The 23892-nt window shown below is 35.9% G+C and overlaps 2 protein-coding genes across 2 annotated transcripts; both read right to left on the reverse strand.

The window, feature by feature from the left end:
- Window positions 1-1510: 1510 nt before the first annotated feature.
- On the reverse strand, window positions 1511-3470 carry LOC121430004. Its single transcript, XM_041627273.1, has one exon. The coding sequence runs from the start codon at window positions 3429-3431 to the stop codon at window positions 1773-1775; it is 1659 nt and encodes a 552-aa protein (XP_041483207.1). The 5' UTR covers window positions 3432-3470; the 3' UTR covers window positions 1511-1772.
- A 14429-nt stretch (window positions 3471-17899) lies between these two features.
- LOC121430359 lies at window positions 17900-23328 on the reverse strand. The gene is made up of 2 exons (XM_041627640.1): window positions 22966-23328; window positions 17900-19860 (listed from the first exon to the last, which is right to left on the reverse strand). The coding sequence occupies exon 2, from the start codon at window positions 19826-19828 to the stop codon at window positions 18164-18166; it is 1665 nt and encodes a 554-aa protein (XP_041483574.1). The 5' UTR covers window positions 19829-19860; window positions 22966-23328; the 3' UTR covers window positions 17900-18163.
- Between the last annotated feature and the right edge of the window lie 564 nt (window positions 23329-23892).

Genomic DNA, 23892 nt, shown 5'->3' on the forward strand with positions numbered 1-23892 from the left:
TTCAAAATAATTTCTTTCTCTTTTTCGTGTCTCAAAATACTAAGTCAAAGCATGTTTTATATCTTATCTGTAGCTCGAGTCCTGAAGAAAATACCGCTGTGACATTATGCGTTGCGACATGTGACATTATGCGTTGACGATTTGCTGCGACATTATGCGTTGCGACATGTGACATAATGCGTTAGAAAAACTACGACATTATGCATCGGCATCTCTTGGCATAATGTCGCAGATTGCGACATTATGCGTTGGTGCGACATTCCCGACCTTTCGTTTGAGGACGCGGACGCTTATTTACAACGGTCGTTGACTTTGGAAGGGACTTTTTGGGCCCGTCATCATGGTCGTAAAACTCAGTCCTGCAATGCAAATTGTGTGACATGAGATTTTTTTTCGTTTCGCATCTGCGACGGAAACATTCAATATGCGTTTCGTGTGCAAAATTCTGGTTGCTACTATGGTAACAGCGATTTATCCGATTGAGGACGACTTTCCAAAGCCACATTTGACTCCTCCTAGAGCTCGAGAGGCCGCCCGGGGGGCCCACTTCCATTGATTAGTGGATACCAGTAGCGACCACCCGTAAAAGGGGACAGAGTGGGCAGGTACGTTACGTATATAGGCCTATGTAACGTTATAAGGGTGTCAAAACGATGTTTAAAATGCTGAAATAAGGGATATATATTCAATACTTGTAGGGTTTCACAAGCCAAATACTTGTTAAGAGATGCATTTTCATAATCTGGAAAAGAATTGCTTCCCTTGTTTAGCATGTTTAGGGTACTTTTCGAAACCCCATGGTCGTGCCTGGTATCCACTCATCAATGGAAGTGGTCCCCCCGGAATTTGAATCTAATCCCCATTTCTGGGAATGTAAAACATTAATGCCCCTCACATCGTGTGCGAGAGGCATATCGTTTGTGTATAAGGAGTAAACAAAAGAAACAAAGAAACAAAAGAAACAAAAGGAAACGAGTTCAAAGGTATCACATATGATGTGTACATATCAACGCATGCGAAATGTTCGGCTGGAGAGGTTGATCTTATCCATGAAATCAATTGCCAGTGATCCACCAATAATCCACATTAAATGTAATATCGATTCGATGGACTGTAATGATCTATATTTAAGCCTTCATTCAGTAAGTTTTTCCTCACTCAATATGTTCTCGATTTGTTTGAAAAACCACTTTCTTCTCCATGTCATAAATCTATTTTAGGTTCTGCATTTTGAATATCTCCAGCCATCAGTCGTAATATACATGCATGTATGCGGTACGGGTGTCGCGGAAAGGGATTTTGCACACGAAAAGCAGATTTGTAGGGCCTGTAATCCCCCTGTTACACAAAGCTTAGCATTGATCGTAGAGCAGTTTTCTACGTTTGATTCTATTGACTGTAATGCACAATCAATCTTAAAAATCAAGTGTATGATTAAGCGTTAACTTTTGTGTTAGGGGACCCTAATACTAGCGTCCGTGATGATTGCGAAAGGTCCCAATTATCGGTTGTAACAGGCCCCCTTACATATTACAATATACAAAAAGAAAATCAGTATAACTCTTAATGTCTGTAATTTTCTGGCATTAACATTACATTTTAACTCAAAATAGTCATATAAGGTGGTGTTGATGGGGTTGAATGAAATATAAGCCTTTTCATCGGATGAAATAACAATTTGACATTATTATTTTCCCTGCTGGTGGTCAATGACAGGCCTATAATTTCCTATACACATCAAACATCACTCGATCGTTGAGTGTCTTGATGATTTACAAGATAAATGTCTTCTTGTAAAGAAGAAGCTTATCTCCATCACAGACTACATGGTTACCACAAGGAGTAACAAGACAAGGGCTAAAGTAGAAAGGGCGATCTGATTCCAAGTATTCCACGATCCCCCTTGCCTGGATGATACCATCACGTGACACCTGATCAACTGCGTAGGTTTTACCCGCGACTCGGTAAGTGATGAAGAGTGTGTCTGTCAGTTTGTCAACTCGACATTTTGATTCCCCCCACTCATCACAGTGTATGACAGCCTTCTCTTCTCCTGATCGTGAGATGGCAGTGTATTTATTGTAATCTGTATTCACAACGATATCACCTGATGACAAGGCTTGTATATTACCACACACCTCCTCACCCTGCATCGTAACAGTGTGTACAATCTTTCCATCATCAGGGTTTATGACGTATATGGTAGACTGACCGTACTGAGCAGCGAGGATCATCCCATCCCTGTCGACATCAACGTACAAACGAGGACCGCCTCCATTCAGTGGTATGCTGATGTCTCTAATCATCTTCCATTGTCTGTCATAGAGAGTGATAAATCCATCCAACCCGTCACCCATCCAATCACATCTCCACTTTCCACATACTATTACATTACTGTTTATGGGGGCACATGACGTAAAGTACATGCTACTAACTCCATCAATGACTTTCTGTGTGTGTTGAGTGTTAATGTTTGTAACATACATGTCATGGTTCTTTGCGTCTTCCACACATATCTCATCATCACTGATCAAACCACGCACCCACGGCTTATTTACACCAGATGGAATGTGGATTGACTTGACAAGTTCCCATTTACCGATATACCCATCAATTCTACAGCAGTATTCTCCACCTACTTCCCCCTCTACAAACTTCACTCTCTCAACCTCACTCTGTATTCGGTCAAGACAGCCGCTTACATCTTGATGAAAGTTCAAACTTAAATTTTCCTCAATAGATGCAAGTACTTGAGGAGCTTCATTCACCAATGTTTCATCATGTTGGTTTATACGTGTGATGGTTGATTCAATATTCTTCATTGTGTTAAGCGCATGCTGATTCTTATTAGTCAGTTCGTTAATCTTCTTAGTAATTTCGTCACTGATTGTCTTAGTATCTGATAAAAGTCTTGTCTCTCTCTCTTTGATGGTAGTTTGTTCCTTTTCGATATCGATGTTGCAATCCTTGATGCGTTTTTCTCTCTTCTCATTTATTTTCCGTATTTCTTCATCCGCCTCCTCGTTAATCACCCTAATCAAGTTTACTTCCTTTTCTTTCACATTCTTTAACTTGTCTTTGAAAGTCTCTTGTAGTTTATTGTTGACCGTCTCAAGATGCATACTGGAAGAAGAAGAAACGGCATTTATTTTAGATTGGACCTTCTGAAGTAGTAATTTCGTTTCCTCTATCAAGGGCTGTTTCTCCTCAAGATGTCCCCGCCTTTCTATGATGACATCCTCGATGTCGTCTAGCTCACATGGTTTCTGGTGAACTTTGGTCGCACATTTATGACAGATAGGAATTTTGTGTTGTTTACAGAAAAATGTGATTGGCTCACCATGCTTGTCACATGACCATGTCATGTCATGGCCTTTTCTTGTACGAAGCTGCTTGTCCTTATCCTCCTTTGTTGGGAACTTAGACGCCATGGCGAATTTGAAGACAGACAATGTAGCCTTGACCGGACCTTTAAAAAATATATACAAGTTAACTTTTAATGTTCAACGCGAGAAAGAAGCTTTGGACCAATATGGATAATGAAACATGGGGATAATGTTTGCACAATTTATAGCATATTTGCCATCAGGAGTATTGATTAACGTATTTTATTTTATTTTATCGTGAATCATTATAGAAGATTATGTTTTATTTATTTTTTTTTATACAAGTCTATTATAGTCCAGTAGAAACCTTCTATACCTGGAAAATTTGGTTTTTGGTTGATTTGAGTTCTAAATGGGATTTGACATAAATTTAGTTTGATTGACACATTGGTATCCTTTGGCATTTTTTATTAGCATAATCATGTAATTATACATGTAATATGTTGTTAGTCTTACTGGAAACAAAAAATACCCTTTTTAAGGGTTCCTGTAATGAGGAATTCATTCATGACCATTTTCATTTTCAAGTAAAGAAGACATTGTAATTAAAGCTATTAGCAAAATGAGCTTATCAGCAGAAGTAATATTATAAACCCTTTGGTAAATGAACATGACTGAGAACACCAAAATAGCTCTTCTATGTGTTTCTACAAAGAGGAATTAAGTTATGACAATGATTTCCTTTTTTATGCATTCACATTTACGCAATTAGCATAATTAGCGTAATTCATCAATTAACATACATGTCCAATGTATATTTTATTTGTCATTTTATATCCACAAAACCTGAAAACATGAATAATACAGCTATTCTAAGGTTTGATATGACAAGAAATTCATTTCTGATGATGGCTTTCCATTTTAAGCAATTCCTTGTCGTAATCTCCATAATTAGTATTATTAATTAACATAAGAATGTTATATACAAGGATTTCTGTGTTATATCATAATCATGTAGAAAGCATAAAACATGAAAAAAATGCAGCTCTTCTATGTTTTTCTATGACGAAGAATTCATTGACATAAACCTTCCTTTCTAATTAATGTATTACTCATAATCAGCATAATTACCATAGAAAACGCTAATTAGCACAAGTGTGCAATATCAAGATTTCTTTGTAATTTTGTAAACTAGAAAGCCTAAAAACATAAATAATACAGATCTTCTATGGTTGTCTCTAACGAGAAATTCATTTTGACAATGATTTTCCTTTTTATGCAGTGACATTTATGTAAATAGCATAATTTACCAATTAACATTCATGTGCTTTATACATGTATATATATTTCTTACATTCTGTCACAGTGGACTTAGAATTGCATCTACTTGCGCGTATCTTAAAATGATACAGATTAAGAGAGAGGTAAAATAGAGAATGTAAGAATGGGCTTTTTGTGCCATTGGTGGTGAATTGTGGTGAATGATAGAGAAAGATGATTAAATGAGAATAGTGATGAGATTAGTGATGAAATTGGGAATTAATTTTCTAATGTGAAAGAGGTCCTAATAGGCCAGAGGTCATTGAAATGTCTGTGAGTAGATTTGCTGAAAGAGGTTTAATTTATTAGTGTGAAAGGGTCTAGTCTATAGAATCTTTAATGCAAGAGTTAATTGAGCTGCATGCCTTATTTTATTCAGCCCAGGATAGGCTTCTGTGTTTAAGAATTTTCAGGTGCAAATATGCAAATTAACTTTGGACATGTTCATTGTACTGGACATGTACAAATGTACACTTGGGGCAGACACACCCAGCCAGTTAGAGAAGGAGGACATGCCAAGCCTGGGTATGGATCCTCAGGACATTTTGTTCATTTTATAATTTCTTCAATAATTTCTAGTCTAGTCTTCTAATTCTCCTACTTTGAGAACAGGAGAAGAACCTGTTTTGACAGGGTATTTCATCAATTCTTCATATGCTTAGTTGACAAAATGACAAAGATATATATTTGAATATATACATGTATATATTCAAATATATATCTTTGTCATTTTATATCTCCAAAACCGGAAAATATGAATTATATATGCAGCAATTCTAAGGTTTGATATGGCATGGTATTTCCTAATTTGCATAATTAGTATAATTCACTAAATAAAATATGTATGTTTTATACAAGGATTTCCAGATTTAATATCTAGAAAGCCTAAAAATTTGTGAACAATATTCTTCTATGGATTTCTATGACGAAAGATTCTTCCATAGAATCGCTGCATTATTCATGTTCTCAGGTTTTGTGGATTAAGTGACAAAGAAATATGTATATACCACATGTATGTTAATTGTTGAATTATGCTAAGACTGAATAAAAATGCATTAAACAGTGCTTATGATACAAAAGGTTCATTTGTTTTCATGTTTCCATAAACATTCTTAGAAATGATTTCTTAATCAGTGAAGTCTCGAAAACTTCCTCAATTGTTCGAACCGGTAACAACCATGACAATGTTCTGAATGCATAATTCTACATCATTTCTAGATTGTGTTCTCTATATATTTTGAGGTTATGATATAAGCCTTGAAAGTTAAGTGGAGGTTTTTTTCTTCCCTTTTCGGTCAATTTGTCACCTGATTATCCGTCAATAAATCATGATTAAAATGAAATGGCAACGTTTAAGTGAAGTCAATAGGTTACAAATGATTTTTTTGCGATGAGTCATATCTAGAAAAAGAACGAAAAACCTACAACATTACAAATATAGAAAATGATTAAACGAATATAGATGTGATTATACTTCACCCCCCACACACATACCTTAAAAACGTGTACAAAATATAAGATTGACCATCTGATTGTGATGTTTTGCATGACAAGCCCCCCCCCCCCCGTCCAGCCAACACTTTCAAAACCGTTCCGCGCCCTATAAATTGATTTTATTTCCTGTTCTGAAATCTAGTTTCTTATTCAATTCATATATTTATTTTTAATACTTCAATGATTTTGCTACATGGAAATTGCCTACGCTCAGTAAAGACCTTTTAAGATGTCAACCTATTAGGCCCATTAGGCTTGACCGCGGAATTTAAAATGTAAATTTCTTTGAATGTTCCACCCCCCCCCCCCCTCCGTATACTTGCTCATTACGTTACCATATTACTGAATAATATGACAAAATTCTACTTCTTCTCCTTCTTAAGAGTTGTTTCTTTCTTCTTAAGAAGGAGAAGAAGCAGAATTTTTTTTACTTCTTCCAGAATAAGTGCTGCTTTAAAGTGATGAAGATACTTACCGTTGAACTCCTACATGTAGATCTAAAGACAATCGAAGCTGCAGGTTGCGTTTCTTGCGTTAAAGCCAAACGGGTGTATCCCGTGCACAACTTCACAGACGCCACGGTGCAATGCACTGACTACGTGATATGAGTATGGATGACTGGAAAAAGAGACTGCTTTTTGTATTCATGATAAATCTATTCACTAAAAATGTTTTTCATGTGCAATAATAGTGATAATTTGGACTTTATACTTTTGGCTATTTTTTATGTAGAACGTTGATTATAATGAGTGTCTCTCAACATAATATAAAAACAAGTGTGGAGAAAGATGATGTGGGGTAAAAAGACTGAGAGGACGGAGGTAAATAGTCTAACAGGTACATTGATATATGTAGAGAATCTAAGCAGCGAACCTAATGCGTCAGATACATAAAAAGGAGTAATAGCTTGCAAGCAATTGCTTCAAGCATAAGCAGTTACTAGCCAAGCAAAAGATCATGCATTAGCAATTATTTCGTATGCATAACCCTTTGCTTGTGCTTGAACCCTTTTCTTGCCTTCATACAGTAATCATGGTAATTGATAGCGGTTTCAACAATAGCGACGTCACGCCGCGCTGCTACGAACACGACTCACAGAACAAAAACGGGACTCGAATGGAAAGGTGTGGCAGTGCAGAATCCATGTTTTCTCTTGTAACATCTTTTCCGACGTGGTGTCAAACTATTCTTTTAACTTGTTTCTTATTAATAAATTAATAAAGTTGTTATTCAGTTTGCACTTCAGATACTAGGAAGAAAACATTTACAAGTTCGCAAGTGTACATCTTGGTGTTCTGTCTGACGTATATAAACATGATTTTAAGCCGCGAACGCCCTGATCAAGCAACGCTCAAGTTGCTCTGATGGAGCTTGAAAAAGCCCAATCAAATGTAAACGCACAATAGTAAAATGCATATACATATACTTTAAGCAATAGCTCAATCATAAAGAAAATGCAAGCATGCAGTTGGCAGTTGCTTGAGCTTACTACCTTAAGCCTTTGCTCTCTCTTTAACCATACGGAATCTTATCAAGCAAAAGATTAGCAAAAGCAAATGCTACTTTTTACGTGTCTGACCCATTGTTCAGGAGGTGGGTGAGACTGTTGGGTCGAATAAAAAGTAGCAATTCCTTTTGCTAGGTTTTTGTTTGGCGTTTACTTGATTCCGTATGCATAAAAATGAGTAAGCAAATGCTTTTATCAACTCAAGCAATATTGGTAACTGCCTGTTAGCCTTTGCTTGACGCGATTAAAGCTATTTCTAAAAAGAGCGTATGCACGAATCGAACATTTTTGCTTGTGCGTTTTATAAGCATTTTGCATCCGGGTTTGCTCCAGTTCCGAGCCTCAGAGTAGCTTGAGCATTTGCTTGATCAGAGCGTATGTGTCTTCCAATCATGTTCATGCGCCTGAGCTCTCGAGAACCAAAGGCAAGGAGTACAGTAGCTTATGTGCAAATGTAATTTATTTCTAGTAAGTGCCAACTGAATGCCAACTATATAATTTTTTAAATAGAAACAAGTTAAGAAAATAGTCAATATATACGTCTGAGGAAAAAAGATCTTACATGAGAGAAGCGGTTCTTTTACACTGCCACGCTTCTGCATTCGAGTCCTACCCTTGCTCCGTGAATCGTGTTCTCGTGACGTCGCTGTTGTTCAGACTGCTTTCTGATAGACCAGGAGCAAGGACCTGACTGTGAAAAATGAGTTCGTACAACCCATACCACATAAAAGGTTTGACACCAAAAGTACTAAGTATATAGACTCGCTAGATCACTGCTAGGTAGGTAGTAGTCTCGAATTGTGGTATCACCTTTTTTCTACAGTTGAATTTCAAGAGCGATGAAAATTAGCAAAAAAATTGAAGAAAAAAACCCAACAACAATCTTTAATGAAATGGTAAAATAGAGTTGCCATATCTACGCTTGTATACGTCATAAATACGTCATTGATGTATCGGAACGTTGCAGCTGGGTGATAGCTCTTACGATACAGCAATATTGAAACATGTTGAAACGTGATGTTTATAAATTGATCCTTTTAAATAGGAATACGCTCATGACCTATGTCAATGTACGTCTCAAATAGAAAACGTTGAGACGATAAAGTGATTTTGTGTGTTGAATATGTGTGGCGTTCTCTAAAGCTACAGTTGGATAGAATATGTGTTATTCATAAAAGGATTTTTCTAACATTTTCGGATATGTTTTAATTACCCTTTTGGCTGCTATTAACAATCTTAATAATAATAATAAGCATTAATTTATATAGCGCAGCTTTTATATGGAAATATTCAGCTGCGCTTGTTGAGAGCTCTTTTTACTTATTTTGGTCTACACAGCATATTTTCTTAACTAAAGAGGTATGTTTTTAATTTTGATTTGAATCTTGTAATAGTTTGGGATCCAACGCTGCATAAATCAAATATAATTACGTGCTTACTGAGGATATAAATGTGATCCATACCAAATTCATTACCAGTGACATAAGCCCCCCCCCCAAAAAAAAAAAAAAAAAAATGAGACTGCCAAACATGGCGTATAGGGAAAAATGTCTAGAGCTGTGAGCGACTGAAGCGATTGAGCCAATTAATGACGTCTTTAATAGAACAATTTAATTGTTGACATAATCTCCACATTTTTTTTTAATTATATTTCCTTCTTTTCCTTTCATTTCTTTCCTCTAACTTTTTTTTCATAATCGTAAAATCTGTTCAGGGGTCAATGGCCAAAATTCCCCCCCCCCCCCCCCACCATTTCTACGGCAGAACGCATTACCTAACAGTAATGCATTTAGTTTATATCAGATCATAACGCTAGAATACACGTAATTCTAACTGATTCATGTAGCGTTGAAATCCATATATACGGGACTACATGATTATGAATAGTCGCCCAAATGGTGGTGAAATGTTTATGAAATGTTATAATATGTTACTAATATATATCCAATATATATTCAAGTCCACAGTATTTTAATAAAGATCCACATGTTACACAACACAAAGTCATTTTATCATTCCAATTTCTTCATATCTACTTCTGACGAAAATTGAAGTTGACCACAGGTGAGTCCCTATTTTGAAGGTTTGATATCTATATTTCGCTTTTAAATGTTGTCGTATCGTTATAGCTATCACCCGACCACATTTTGATGCCTCAGTGATGCATTCATGATACATAGAAGCAGATATACAGCATGTCACATTTCACCTTCCCCTTAATGGTTCTTTATTTTTTTGTGCTATTTTTCATCGTTCTAGAAATACGACTGTAGAATAAAAATTGAGACTACAACCTACCTAGCAGTAATCTTGAGGGTTCATATCCCCCTCCCATGGTGTCAAACATTTTCTGTGGTGTGGGTTGTGCGAACTCATTTTCACAGGTCCTTGCTCCCGGACGCGCGTTTCCGTTTACACCCTGGCGAAGGCATTTTCCGGAAAAGTAGCCAAAAAGCGACTAGTGAATAGTCTACGTCTACGTTTGTTTACATTATCAGCTGGGCGCGCGATCCAAAGTCCTCACCGAAGTTATCCGCAGAACATAAATTTGCAAAGTGCAGCTGAGCTTAGACTTTCCAGGTTCAATACGAATGTATGCCCTGATCATTTGCCTTGCCGATTTGCTGATGTCTGTCTTTCTCTCTATCTGTCTATATATCTATCTCTCAAATTCTATCTCTATCTATCTATAGGTGGTTTCGAACCGCCTCGATCACAAGAATCCCCGTTAAATTACGAGAACTTTTTAAGGCTAAAAAATACCCGTTAATTATTCCTGCATTCACACCCCCCCCCAAAAAAAAAACACATCCTTCGGGATAAGTTCCCGAAGTTACGAGCATGCGCAGTGTGGTCTGATAAGCAGGCAAGGCGGGAGATTCAAAATCACTAGCCCAGCAGCCACCCACGCCGCCGCGCCCAACAACACGCTGGGATAAAAGTTCCCGTAATTTGCTTTCACATCGCCAAAATACCTGCGACCTTGGAAAAATCCCCACGAAAGTTCTCGTAATTTCGCCAAGTACCTACTATTTAGCGGGTATTTTCTTTCGGGGATATTACGCGTAGTTTGCTTTCACATTACCAAAATACCTGGTATTTTCTGATCGGGGTAAATTCCCCGATCAGAGAATACCTGGAACTGGCGAACTTCGAGGCGGTCTGAAACCACCTTATGTAACTGCAGTATCTATCTATCTAATAATCTTCTCTGTCTCTCTCATTCTTTATCTAACATCTATCTATCTATCTCAAATTCTCTATCTCTCTCTCCATCCATCTGTCTGTCTTTCTCTATTTCTCTCTCTCTCTACCTATAGTAACTACAGTATCTATCTGTTAATTTGTCGCTCTTCTCTCTCATTCTTGATCTATCTGACATCTATCTATCTCTCAAATTCTCCAGCTCTCTCTCTCTCTATCCATCTGTCTGTCTTTCTTCTATCTATTTATCTATCTATCTATGAAACTACAGTATCGGTTAATTTGTCTATCTTCTCTGTTTCTCTCATTCTTTATCTAACATCTATTTATCTCTCAAATTCTCTATCTCTCTCCCTCCCTCTATCTATCCATCTGTCTGTCTTTTTCGATTTCTCTATTTCTCTTTTTCCGTCCATATATCTATAACATATCTCCATCTCTCAAGTTCTCTCCCCCATCCATCTATCTAGCTTCTATCTATTTTTGTAACTATAGTATCTATCTATCTGTTAATTTGTTGATAATCTTCCCTGTCTTATTCTTTATCTATTTAACATCTATCTATCTCTCAAATTCTCTCTATCTCTCCCTATCTATCTATCCATCTGTCTGTCTTTCTCTCATTCTCTCTATCTATCTATTTTTTTAACTAGAGTATCTGTTAATTTGTTAATATTCTTTGTCTCTCTCCCTCTCTATCTAACATCTATCTATCTCTCATCTATCTATCTCTCAAATCCTCTATCCATCTGTCTGTCTTTCTATATTTCTCTCTATCTATATATCTATCTATCTATGTATCTATCTATCTGTTAATTTGTCTATCCTGTCTCTCTCATTCTTTATCTTTCTATCTATCTAACATCTATCTATTTGTCTCTCAAATTCTCTATCTCCATCTCTCCCTCTACCTATCCACCTCTCTCTCTCTCTGTGTGTCTCTCTCTCTTTCTATCTATCTATCTATCTGGCTTTCTTGTCTCGATGCAGTCTTCATCTATCTTTCGGCTGCTTCTAAGTGTATCAATCCATCAAACTTCAATTTGTCTTTCCATTATAAGTATCTGTTTATTTTGATTTTGTCTGTCATTCTATTCATTTTAATTTATTTTTAGAAAAAAAAACTATCATAAACAACGCGACTGCAAAAGCATGTTCGGATTTCACTCAGAGAGATGTATATTGATTTCACTCCTGACTGCCGCTCTCTCTGTACATGAACAGTAACTGTGCAAATTGCATGCGGTGGTGGACTCGCCTGTGTCATCACGCTGCATGCAACCAGCGACGTGTGTAGACTCTTCACTAGTCGCTTTTTGGCTACTTTTCCGGAAAATGCCTTCGCCAGGGTGTAAAACGGAAACGCGCATCCCGCGCTATGATACAAAACACATTCGTGGAGAAAAAGGAAGTGGAATAGGGCCGATACATAAAGAGAGAGAGAAAAAGAGAGAATGCGAGTTTAAAAAAGGGATTGAAATAAGAGAGGTACAACTATACTGAGATATGAGTGTGGGTGTGTTCAGGGGATGTGGATGTGTGAATGAGTTAGTGTATCTGAGAGAGAGAGAGGGGGGGGGGGTGGAAGAGGAAAGGTCTGGAAAGAAAGGCAGAGAATGAGATAGATAGAAGGGGAATATTTATAATGAGAGTTTATGAATGATAAAAAGAAAGAGGTAGAAATCATTATTTTGCGCTAGTGGTGTAGAGTATGACTTGAAATGAGTCAGATATTTAAAAAAAAGTTGAGATAAAGAGAGGAAAGGAATTTACGTAGAGAAATGGAGAGAGTGGGAAATAGAATGAGTGTATGACTGATAAGTAGCAAGTGATATGATTTATAATTCTGTGGTATAATTTTTGTTTTCTCTTTGTGTATCACACTTATTTCCCTCCATTCCAACTTAAAAGCAATAAAAAGCTCTCGCACAAACTATTAAACCCTTATATGAAAATTCTTCCTCACCCAACCCGAACACTTTGCTCTCTCTCTCTTTCTATATCACCCTTGTCTAACCAAAGTACTACCAGTAGCTCTATGGTCTAAACAACCTGATGAGAAGAGGAGTATCACACATTTAAAAATATGCGAAGATTTGATTTGATTCTCACTGTTCTAATGCTCAAATTTAACAATGTGATGATGATGATTATGATTTTGCACTGTTAATACACTGCGAGACACGCTAGAACATATTGTGAACACACTGTCATACACACTTCCAACACACTGTGAGGTAGAATGCCAACGTACTGTGAGACACACCAAGTAACGATTCTCTTCCACACTGTGAACACACTGTAATCACACTGACACTGTGAGACACAAGGTAGCTGTGAACACAGTGTAATCTCACTGTGACACACTGACGCAGTATGAGACACACTGTAAACACACTGCAATCACACTGTTAGACACAAGGTAGCTGTGAACACAGAGGACACACTGACACCCTCCTTTCCCTATCCCTCCTTTCTTTCTCTCACATAATCACACTTACTCGCTTCCTTTACTCTCTTTCTTCTTCATCTCATTATTTTATTTGGCTAATAAACGGTATTTCATTAAAGTGCATGCTCAGGTAATTCGCTCATTCGTCTATTGCCATCACGTCCACTCATTACAAGGTGTACCTTCATTAAGTCTAATGCCATTCATTACGTCAACATTTCGTCTCACAACAATTTGGTCCAATAACCATTTTGCGCAGTCACTTCGTCTCATTACTAATTTGTTTCATAACCTGTTGGTACAATATCCTTTTTTTTTTTTTTTTTTTTTGTTTAAAGACGGAATGAAAATTACACCATGTGGAAAGTGGACGAATTGATGAATAGCCAAATGATAGTAGAAGGGTTGGTAATTGGACAAATTTGAATTAGACCAATAAATAATGAAACCAATACAAATGGAACAGTTGTTGATTAAGATCTTTCGCGTTTATTGTTAACATTCGTGACAGGTAATCCATCTTATAAAGAGTTGTGATTGATCCGATCATATCAACTATACAGTGCGTATCAAAAAAAAGTTTACACTTTGAAAAAGTCCTGGGAATTAAAAAATACACAACACGTGGGTAATTTTTTCACATATAATCTTGGGTTTGGGTCTCATCTATCCAATGAAAGTAAAAGTTTTGTCAGAATGTTACACTTGAGTGAGCACTGTCCATTTCTGTAAAGCTCGCAGAAATCTGTTTGCGCAGAAATGCTTGTTTTCATGCTGTGTCAAGTCGAAAGGACGAAATCAAACTGACACTACAAAAGATTTATCATACATTTTCCTTGCACTTTTAGGCAATTGGAATAAAACGGATACATTCAAGCATTTTGTGACAATTTTGCCACCCAAATTGAAATTTCAACACTCAATAAGCACAACCTTTACCCTATTTGTGCCAGCTGGATCTGAGGACATAACTGAATCTGAACAAAAGTTTATATCAGACATCTCCAGCATTTTTTCACTAAGTTTTTGTCATTGAAAGTTGGTTTACATATCATTTTTCATTTAATACTTGTTTCTCCACACTTTTCCCAAGCTTAGCAATGATTAACAAAATGAAAATCAAGCTTAAACCATTCCATGTAAATCACAGCTCAGTGTAAAGCAAATATCGTCACGATGGCCTCGGTGTGTGGGGGAGTGGGGTGGGGCAAAATGCACTCTTCGAAGTGTTTTGGGCAAGGAAACAAGTCAAACAATGTAGAAGATATCTTAAAATCAATTTTACTAGCTAAATTCCATGTGTTCTTCATGATTAAGGGCTACTTTTATTCGCATAACTTTTTCAAATTTCTGCGCAAATCATGTTTCACTAACTTTTCAAAAGTGAGTGGTGCTTACTCAAGCGGAAATATTTTTCGACAGTTATATCGTCATTAGCTTTAATGGACCTGTACCAATGTTAAAATGTGGAACAATCTTCAGGATATTACAAATGTATAATTTTACAGGATTTTTTTAAAAGTGTAAACTTTTTTTTGATACGCACTGTAGTGGCCATCAGTGTCATAATTGTTCATATAGGGAAATTACACAAAATCTCCCGTTGGATACAAAAACGAGTGCACTGATTTGTTAAGATAATGATGGATTCATAAATATACGCCATATTCATTTTAAAAACACTTTGGACAGACATACGAATATTTGCTGTTCGGGTTGCTGGCTTTCCATAGTTGTGAATGATCGGATCAATCGCAACTCTTTATGAGATTATTCCCCAGATATACAATTCTATCCTTCTTATTTTTACACGACTGCTTTCTACTTACAGGTAGATTTAAATTCCGTTTGACTTTTTAAAATCCATATGAACAAGCAATTTCTTAATAACGTGTGAGTAACAAAAAAAACTGACGCCTCTCAAATCCCCGATTTAGATATGTCATGAACACAAAAAACTTGATACGATATTCATGTGCAGTGAATTCACGCTTTGGTTAATCAGTAGGTATGTCACTTTTAAATTGAGCCAAAGCAAGGCATGACTACAATTAATGAATCCATAATCATAATCCTACAAGGCCAATAGGGTTACATTAAAAACCATTGCAATTTTTTTGTTCAATAATTGACATTAGCATTGTTCAATAAAAATTTGGTATTATTTCTCAAGTAAAGGTAATCAAGAATGGATTTGTAAATTGTTTACTAACCCATTTAGGGCAATGACATCATTCTGCGTCTGGATTTATTTTTTGCAGCCATGCCTTATTTTTGCGCAAATCTAACTTTATATCACATTAGATTATACCTCCTGATTATCCAGCGTGAAAGTATACCACATAATTAGGGTATGAAATTATTTAGGAAAAGAAACTCTTTCAGGCCATATGAAATAATTATGTGTTCATGAAATATATTTAACTTGAATGAGGGGTTTTTGAGGTGTCATTTTTTCACACGGTATATATTCAATAGCGATTGGTTACATATTTTGCAAAGAGTATAATAAACAAATAAATATACTGAAGAAATAACGAAGACAGATGTAAAAAAAACCTGAAGTACATTATCTCCTTACTTTGTATTCTCGATATCTAAAACGAGCATGTATATTCGATCATCACATTCATACCAATCAACATTAGCATTAATAGTATAGGTTGCACGGGCCTAATCACAAGTGGCAGGCCATAGATATTCATTCGAGCCAACCCATTGCTCAATTTTTAAATTTGATATTGCTGATTGACAAAAATGAATGAATATGATTGACAATCTAACATCGATTCTAGGGAGGGTACCTACTGAACTTTTTTTTCCAAATTGGAAAGATATATCACCACTATGGAACTAAATTTTTACTGGCGGGATAATTAGGGTCATTTTACTCTCTCAAGTGATGATTTTGATCCCGTCAGGTGTAGTCTTCATAAATGCTGATTTATTTTTAAAATGTGCCGGTCGAGGTACCCCTTCCTGGTCAGGTATGGAATGTCAGACACTTATCCTATCCACTGGTAGTAAACATTCAACCCTCAAATTTCCTCCTTATTTTTAATGAATTCTTCTTAGGTGCCACTTTAACACACGAGTCTATGGGGATTGAATTAGGCCTGTGATACCTATAGGGGTATTTATATTGCGCACATATCCACCTTGTTAGGTGCTCAAGGCGCTCGTATATATTACCCGGCCAAGCTAGGCGTTCACAGCGCACATAGCTTCTTGAGGAATTACTTCCTACCGTTACCCATTTAGCTCACCTGGGTTGAGTGCAGCACATTGTGGATCAGTTTGTTGCTAAAGGAAATTACGCCATGGCTGGGACTCGAACCCATGACCCTCTGTTTCAAAGTCCGGAGACTAATCCACTGGGCCACAACGCTCCTCATTATACAACCATTATAGAAGAATTTTATCAGATTATCTGTACATACATGCATATCTATATGAAGCAAATGTTTAATAGCAGTAGGCATACAAATATGAAGAAGAACGAACAAAAATCTTGAAAACACAAGCATGAAAACAAAGCTGTTCATTTCTTTTCAGTAAAGAAGTTTGACTCACGTGTACTACATAAAATAATGAGTAACCGAATAGCTCAGAGAAAAATACACACGATTCTCAGCTGATATGAATCTGTAAAATGCTGATGATTGTAACAATAAATCCAATACGAGTCTTTGATAACTTGAAAGTTATTATCTACAATAGATTTCTTGTGACCATAACACAAGACATCCTAGGCAATACAGTTTGATGAAATGAAACATTTAAATGAATACATGGATGGAATTAAGCTTGCCAACATATACAATTATTGATAATAATAACTAAAATACGCTATGTACAATGCAGAACAGAATAGAATGAACATTTGCTTAGCTTCTAGTATGAAGATGTGAAGATGTTAGCAAAACAAATAAATACCAGTAAGCAAATAAAGCTGAATTTTTCCAGTAAAGAGATTTCATAACATATACCAATGAAAATAATTAGCACTCGAATAGTAAACAATCAATATACATTAACCTCAGTTAACATGAATATGTAAAATGCTAATGACTGTAACAGTAAATCCAGTAGAAGTTTTTTTTAATTGAATGTTATCATCTACATTACATTTCCTGTGAAGATAAGACTAGATAACTCTGGTGATACAGTTTTATGAACAACGTAATGAGACATAATAACGTCGATATAACCATGCTTACCATCGAAAAATATTACTAACTATATATGATACGCTACATACACTGCAGGGCTAAATGGTGATCGGTGGATCCTTTTTAAAATAAAGAAAGAGAAAACTACAAATCACAGTGCTACAATGTGAATCAGTAATAGTGAGATGTTGTTGAGTGTAAATACTACCACAAATTCTTTGCAAAATGAAAATAAATTTCATAAAGTTGTGTATAATTGATTTTCTTTCTGGATTCCGCCTTGTCATCAATCATGATCAATATATGAATCAAGTTATCAAGAAAAAAAGTATAAAAAACGTGCTACAAAATGTCATCTCTTTTAGCATTCTTGTATGAAGGAAGATTACAATTATGAACACTACGATATAACACATATATATATATATATATATATATATATATAAACCGTGTATAGTACGTCGCCTCCTTACATATAAGTATACAAAAAAATCAGTATAACTCTAAATGTCTCTAATGTTCTGGTATCAACATTACATTTTTACTCGGAATATTTATTTATTAAGGTGGTGTTGATGACGTTGAATGAAATACAAGCCTTTTCATTAGATGAAATGACAATTTGACATTATTTTCCCTGCTGGCGGTCAATGGCAGGTCTATAATTTCATATTTGTGTCATGATGATTTACAAGATAAATGTCTTCTTGTAAAGAAGAAGCTTATCTCCATCACAGACTACACGGTTACCATAAGGAGTAACAAGACAAGGGCTAAAGTAGAAAGGGCGATCTGATTCCACGTATTCCACGATCCCCCTTGCCTGGATGATACCATCACGTGACAGCTGATCAACTGCGTAGGTTTTACCCGCGACTCGGTAAGTGATGAAGAGTGTGTCTGTCAGTTTGTCAACTCGACATTTTGAATCCCCCCACTCATCACAGTGTATGACAGCCTTCTCTTCTCCTGATCGTGATATGACAGTGTATTTGTTGTAACCTGTATTCACAACGATATCACCTGATGACAAGGCTTGTATTTCACCAAGCACCTTCTTATCCTGCATCGTAACAGTGTGTACAATCTTCCCATTATCAGGGTTTATGACGTAGATGTTAGACTGACTGATCTCAGCTGCGAGGATCCTTCCATCCCTGTCGACATTAACATACACACTATTAAAGCCTCCATTCCTTGGTATGCTGATGTCTCTAATCATCTTCCATTGTCTGTCATAGAGAGTGATGCATCCATCTAACCTGTCACCCTTCGAATCCCATCTCCGCTTCCCACATACTATTACGTTTCTGTTTATGGGGGCACATGACGTAATGTCCATGTTACTAACTCCATCAATGACTTTCTGTGTGTGTTGAGTGTTAATGTTTGTAACATACATGTCATGGTTCTTTGCGTCTTCCACACATATCTCATCATCACTGATCAAACCAGGCACCCACGGTTTATTAACAAACGATGGAATGTGTACTGACTTGACAAGTTCCCATTTGCCGATATACCCATCGATTCTACTGCAGCATTCTCCACCTACTTTCGCCTCTACAAATGTCACTCTCTCAACTTCACTCTGAATTCGGTCAAGACAGTCGTTAACATCTTGATGAAAGTTCAAACTTACATTTTCATCGATAGATGCAAGTACTTGAGGAGCTTCATTCACCAATGTTTCATCATGTTGGTTGATACGTGTGATGGTTGATTCAATATTCTTCATAGTGTTTAGCGCATGCTGAATCTTATTAGTAAGATCGTTAATCTTCTTAGTAACTTCGTCACTGATTGTCTTTGTATCTGATAAAAGTCTTGTTTGTCTCTCTTTGATGGTAATTTGTTCCTTTTCGATATCGATGTTGCAATCCTTGATGCGTTTTTCTCTCTTCTCATTTATTTTCTGTATTTCTTCATCCGCCTCCTCGTTAATCACCCTAATCAAGTTTACTTCCGTTTCTTTCGCATTCTTTAACTTGTCTGCGAATGTCTCTTGTAGCTTATTGTTCACTGTCTCAAGATGCTTACTGGATGAAGAAGAAACGGCATTTATTTTAGATTGGACCTTCTGAAGTAGTAATTTCGTTTCCCCTATCAAGGGCTGTTTCTCCTCCAGATTTCCTCGCCTTTCAAAGATGACATCCCCGATGTCTTTGAGCTCACATGGTTTCTGGTGATCTTTGGTCGCACATTTATGACATATAGGAATTTTGTGTTGTTTACAATAAAATGTGATTGGCTCACCATGATGCAGGTTGTCACATGACCATGTCATGTCATGACCTTTTCTTGTACGAAGCTTGACATTTCCTTCCTCCTTTGTTGGGAACTTAGACGCCATGAGGAAGACATAGAATGAAACCTTTACGGGACCTTTAGAAAATATAAATAAATCAACGTTTAAAGGTCGTGTCCAGGCGAGAAAATATTGATTTGAATCAGTAAAGAAAAATAAAACAACCATACCACTGAAAATTTCATTAAATTGTATAAAAAAATAAAGTCGGCGATGTCCCTGCACTCTATGTTTTTTATGGTTTGAATTAAACAATAATTTATTCTTTATATGACAATAATGACAAATTTTACTGACAATAAAGCTTGAAAATCCTAATTCCATATGTTAGGGAGGTATATTACCTAATGACATTTAGGAGAAAATTCGAATGTGTCATATGTTTTTTCAATGAAATACAAAATAAATAGTGAGTGGGCAGCGTACCCTAATAAGTACCCTAATTAGCATGCATACCAGCACGTACTGTTTCTGAAGTTAAGCGAAACTTCATGATTTTACATCCGATTTTGATGAAATTTTCAGTTCCATGCTTGTTGGATTTCTCTATTTTTATTCAAATTAACCTTGTTGTTAGCATGGACTTGTCCTCTTAATATGAAAGCTATAACTAAGCATTCGAGCAGTGTCTTTCTGTTAACGAACGTGTTTGTCACATTGGACCTTTGGACCAATTATTATTTGTTTTGTGTTCGACAGTAGATCAAGTCGTTCTATTGTGATATGTTTCATGTAGGCGCCTATTAGTCAGTCCTCAGAGCCCTATGCTAATGAGCAAGATTTATCCAAGTCCTCTCATGGCTGAATTCACCTCCCTGCAAAATCTCATGAATTGTGAGAGTTTCTTTCTCAAAGAATTTAACTATGGTATATTCTAAATAGAATATTTTTGTACCATAGGCTAGGGGAGAGTAAATGTTACTCTTTTATGATATTTGTTTCTTTAGAATGAAATATTTTGATAACTAATTTTAGGCCTGAAAAGTATTCTATTTCTATTGGTGTTTTAGATCGTATTAAACTTGTCGTGCCTTTTAAAGCATCAATGATGCTATATACAATTCAATGATTTTACCCCATTTGTCTTACTGTAATATTGTTTGGGGAAACTGTGGAATTACTATTTTAAACCGATTATACATACTACAAAAGCGTGCAATTAGGGTTATGTGCAATGCTCCACCTTTAAGTCACAGCTCTCCTCTTTTCAAGAAAATGAACGCTTTAAATGTTTTTCAAATTAATCATATACACGTTGCCATATTTATGTATTCTTATTTCAAAGGTATACTGCTTATGAGTTTTAATGATCTCTTTACTTAGAATAGTGCAATACATTCATATAGTACGAGGGCACAAGGGAATTTACGTTTACCTTTCTTAAAACTTGATTTCTCAAAAACTACCATTGTTTTCACTGGTTCGAAATGCTGGAATAATATTCCTGATGAACTTAAATTATGTCCGACTTTGTTAACATTTAGCATAAATACAAGGCTTATATACGTGTTGATTTTTAATATACTTAGCATGTTTATTTTTTTTTCTTTGTAATCTTCTTTTTTCATATCAGTTCTTTTTTCTCATCTTTTTCCTATCTCTCTCCCTTTTCTTTCCAATCCCCCCTCTCAAATTTCTGCCTGTTTGTCTCACATTCCCTGTATCTCATTATATAAACGTATTTTTTTACTCTTATTCTGGGATTGCTCTCGATAAGCGTCTTTGGCTTTTTGGCAATTCCTCCGTATTCAGATTACATATTATGTTCTGCTTCTTTGGTTGTTTTTTGTATTTTTATTGTATTTTGTTATTTTCATATTAATTCTTGTTTGTATTTTTATCATGTTTTTATATTGTACAGTTTGAATTTGAATATGGAAATAAATGAATTGAATTGAATTAATACAAAATCTATTTACAAAAGTCTAGACAAATTACATAACATGTTGATGATATGAAAATATTAAAATCCTGATATTTTGTCAATATTTAGAGCAGCAATTGCAAAATAAAAAGCGGTGTTTGCCGCACCAAGCTCATTAGATAAGCAAACAAAATTCTAGTGAAGAATATCACTTTTATAAAAGAAGCTACTTTAAATGACCTACCTACTGATTGCTGTAGGCATAGGTACTTCTGATTAGTTCTATCTACTGTATATTTTGTTTATGTATCTTATTGTGTGTTCTAGTAATGTAACTAGGTATGTATGTATATGGTGCTTCACCCTATTTTCGGTTTATCTCTGTAAGTACGTGCAAATTGTCCTCAGAAGTGGGGGGGGGGGTCGTGCTTCAGCCCCAATATTTTTGTTGGGGCCGCAGAACACCCCCTGGAAATTAGGTTAGTATACTGTAATTGGCCCAAATCAATCGAGAGCGAAAAACGACCCTCCACTTTTCTGGCTTGTCAATTTTTATTGGACCAAAATCACTTTTATTTGAGTGTGAAAACCATAACAAGCCAGCACCCCTCTTTAAAATTCGTTTCCAGGCACCTGGACATGCATATAAATCACGTTTTAGGCACTTTGAATATTGCGACACTCCTTATCACGATGTCTAAGGAAGACTGAATTATCCTAAATCCAACGTTTCATTTTTAGTTTTTATGGTTTGGTAAAACATTCTTGGGAAATTATTATATGATCATTGAAGTCTGGATTATTGTGTTCTTATCTCAAATGAAAATAATGTAACCTTATTTTTCAACAACGTCATAATACGAAATCCTATTCTATTTCTGTGAATATGTTAAAAACAAACGGTTTCTGTCTTTATTTCGATGTTATGATTTAGATCTTGAGAATTATTTTTTGTCTTCCTATTTCGGTCACTTTCTCACGTGATAATGTTTTTCATTATACCTTGCAGTTTAAATCAATAGGTCATTCACTACATACATATTCCAGTAAATGTTACGTTTAATATCAATTAGAAGTGACTCATTTTGGATAAAAGGTTTGTTGTCTTAACTAAAATGATTCCATTATTTTCTGTCTCCGGAAGTAGACCTCGTGGGAAACCAGTTTAAATTTTGGCCTGCAATAGACCTGTAATGTTTGAACGGGGCGGGTTTTATACGATATGAGTTGTAAATATCTCTAATGATACCCCCCCCCCCCCTCCAAATACCTCATTACGAAACAATATTATTGAATAAACTGAGAAAATTCAACTTACTTTGAACTCTTTCCCTGAAGACAAATGAGGCTATACACGTTCGTTGCGTTTCTTGTTAACCAAATGGGTGTAAGCTTCACAGACGGTGCAATGCACTGATCACGGTTAAATTATTATAGATGCATTCTTTTGACTATATACGCAATATTATTTGTACCACAAGATAATTTCCGTTTTGATTGCATTTATCGTGACACTTTGGACTTCCTGTTCCTGTAAAATCTGTGTTGTTTACTGTAGAGAATGTGTATCTCTCGATATGATACAAAACACATACGTAGAGAAATAGGAAGTGGAATAGGGTCGATAAAGAGAGAGAGAAAAAGAGAGAATGCGAGTTTAAAAAAGGGATTGAAATAAAAGAAGTACAAATATATAGAAATATTAGTGTGGGTTTGTGCAGGGGATGTGTGTTAGGGAGTGAGTGTGTGATTCTGAGAGGGGGGGGGGTTGGAAGCAAAAAGGTCTGGAGAGAATGGATAGAAATATACAGAAGGGGTAGAATTATAATAAGAGCATATGAATGATAAAAAGAAAGAGGTAAATATCATTATTTTGCGCTAGTGGTGTACAGTAAGACTTGAAATGAGTCAGATTAAAAAGAGATAGAGAGATAAATAGGAAAAAAATGAGAAGAGAAATGGAGAGAGTGGGAGAATAAAATAGAATAAGTGTATGACTGATAAATAGCTAGTGATATGATTTATAAATACTCTGTGGTATTATTGTTGTTTTGTCTTCGTGTATCACAATCATTTCCCTCCTTCCCAACTTTAAAAGCAATAAAAAGCTCTCGCACAACTATTTAAACCTAATATGAAGCTTCTCCCTCACCCCAGCCAACACTTTGCTCTCACTCTTTCTATATCAACCTTGTCTAACCAAAGTACTACCAGTAGCTCCATGGTCTAAACAACCTGCTGAGAA

The sequence above is a fragment of the Lytechinus variegatus genome, chromosome 16 (genome assembly GCF_018143015.1).
Source record: "Lytechinus variegatus isolate NC3 chromosome 16, Lvar_3.0, whole genome shotgun sequence".
Lineage (NCBI taxonomy): Eukaryota > Metazoa > Echinodermata > Echinoidea > Temnopleuroida > Toxopneustidae > Lytechinus > Lytechinus variegatus.

Bases quoted from the DNA above. Each gene is read 5' to 3' on its own strand.
- LOC121430004 (XM_041627273.1), bottom strand. From the start codon at position 3,431: ATGGCGTCTAAGTTCCCAACAAAGGAGGATAAGGACAAGCAGCTTCGT.
- LOC121430359 (XM_041627640.1), bottom strand. From the start codon at position 19,828: ATGGCGTCTAAGTTCCCAACAAAGGAGGAAGGAAATGTCAAGCTTCGT.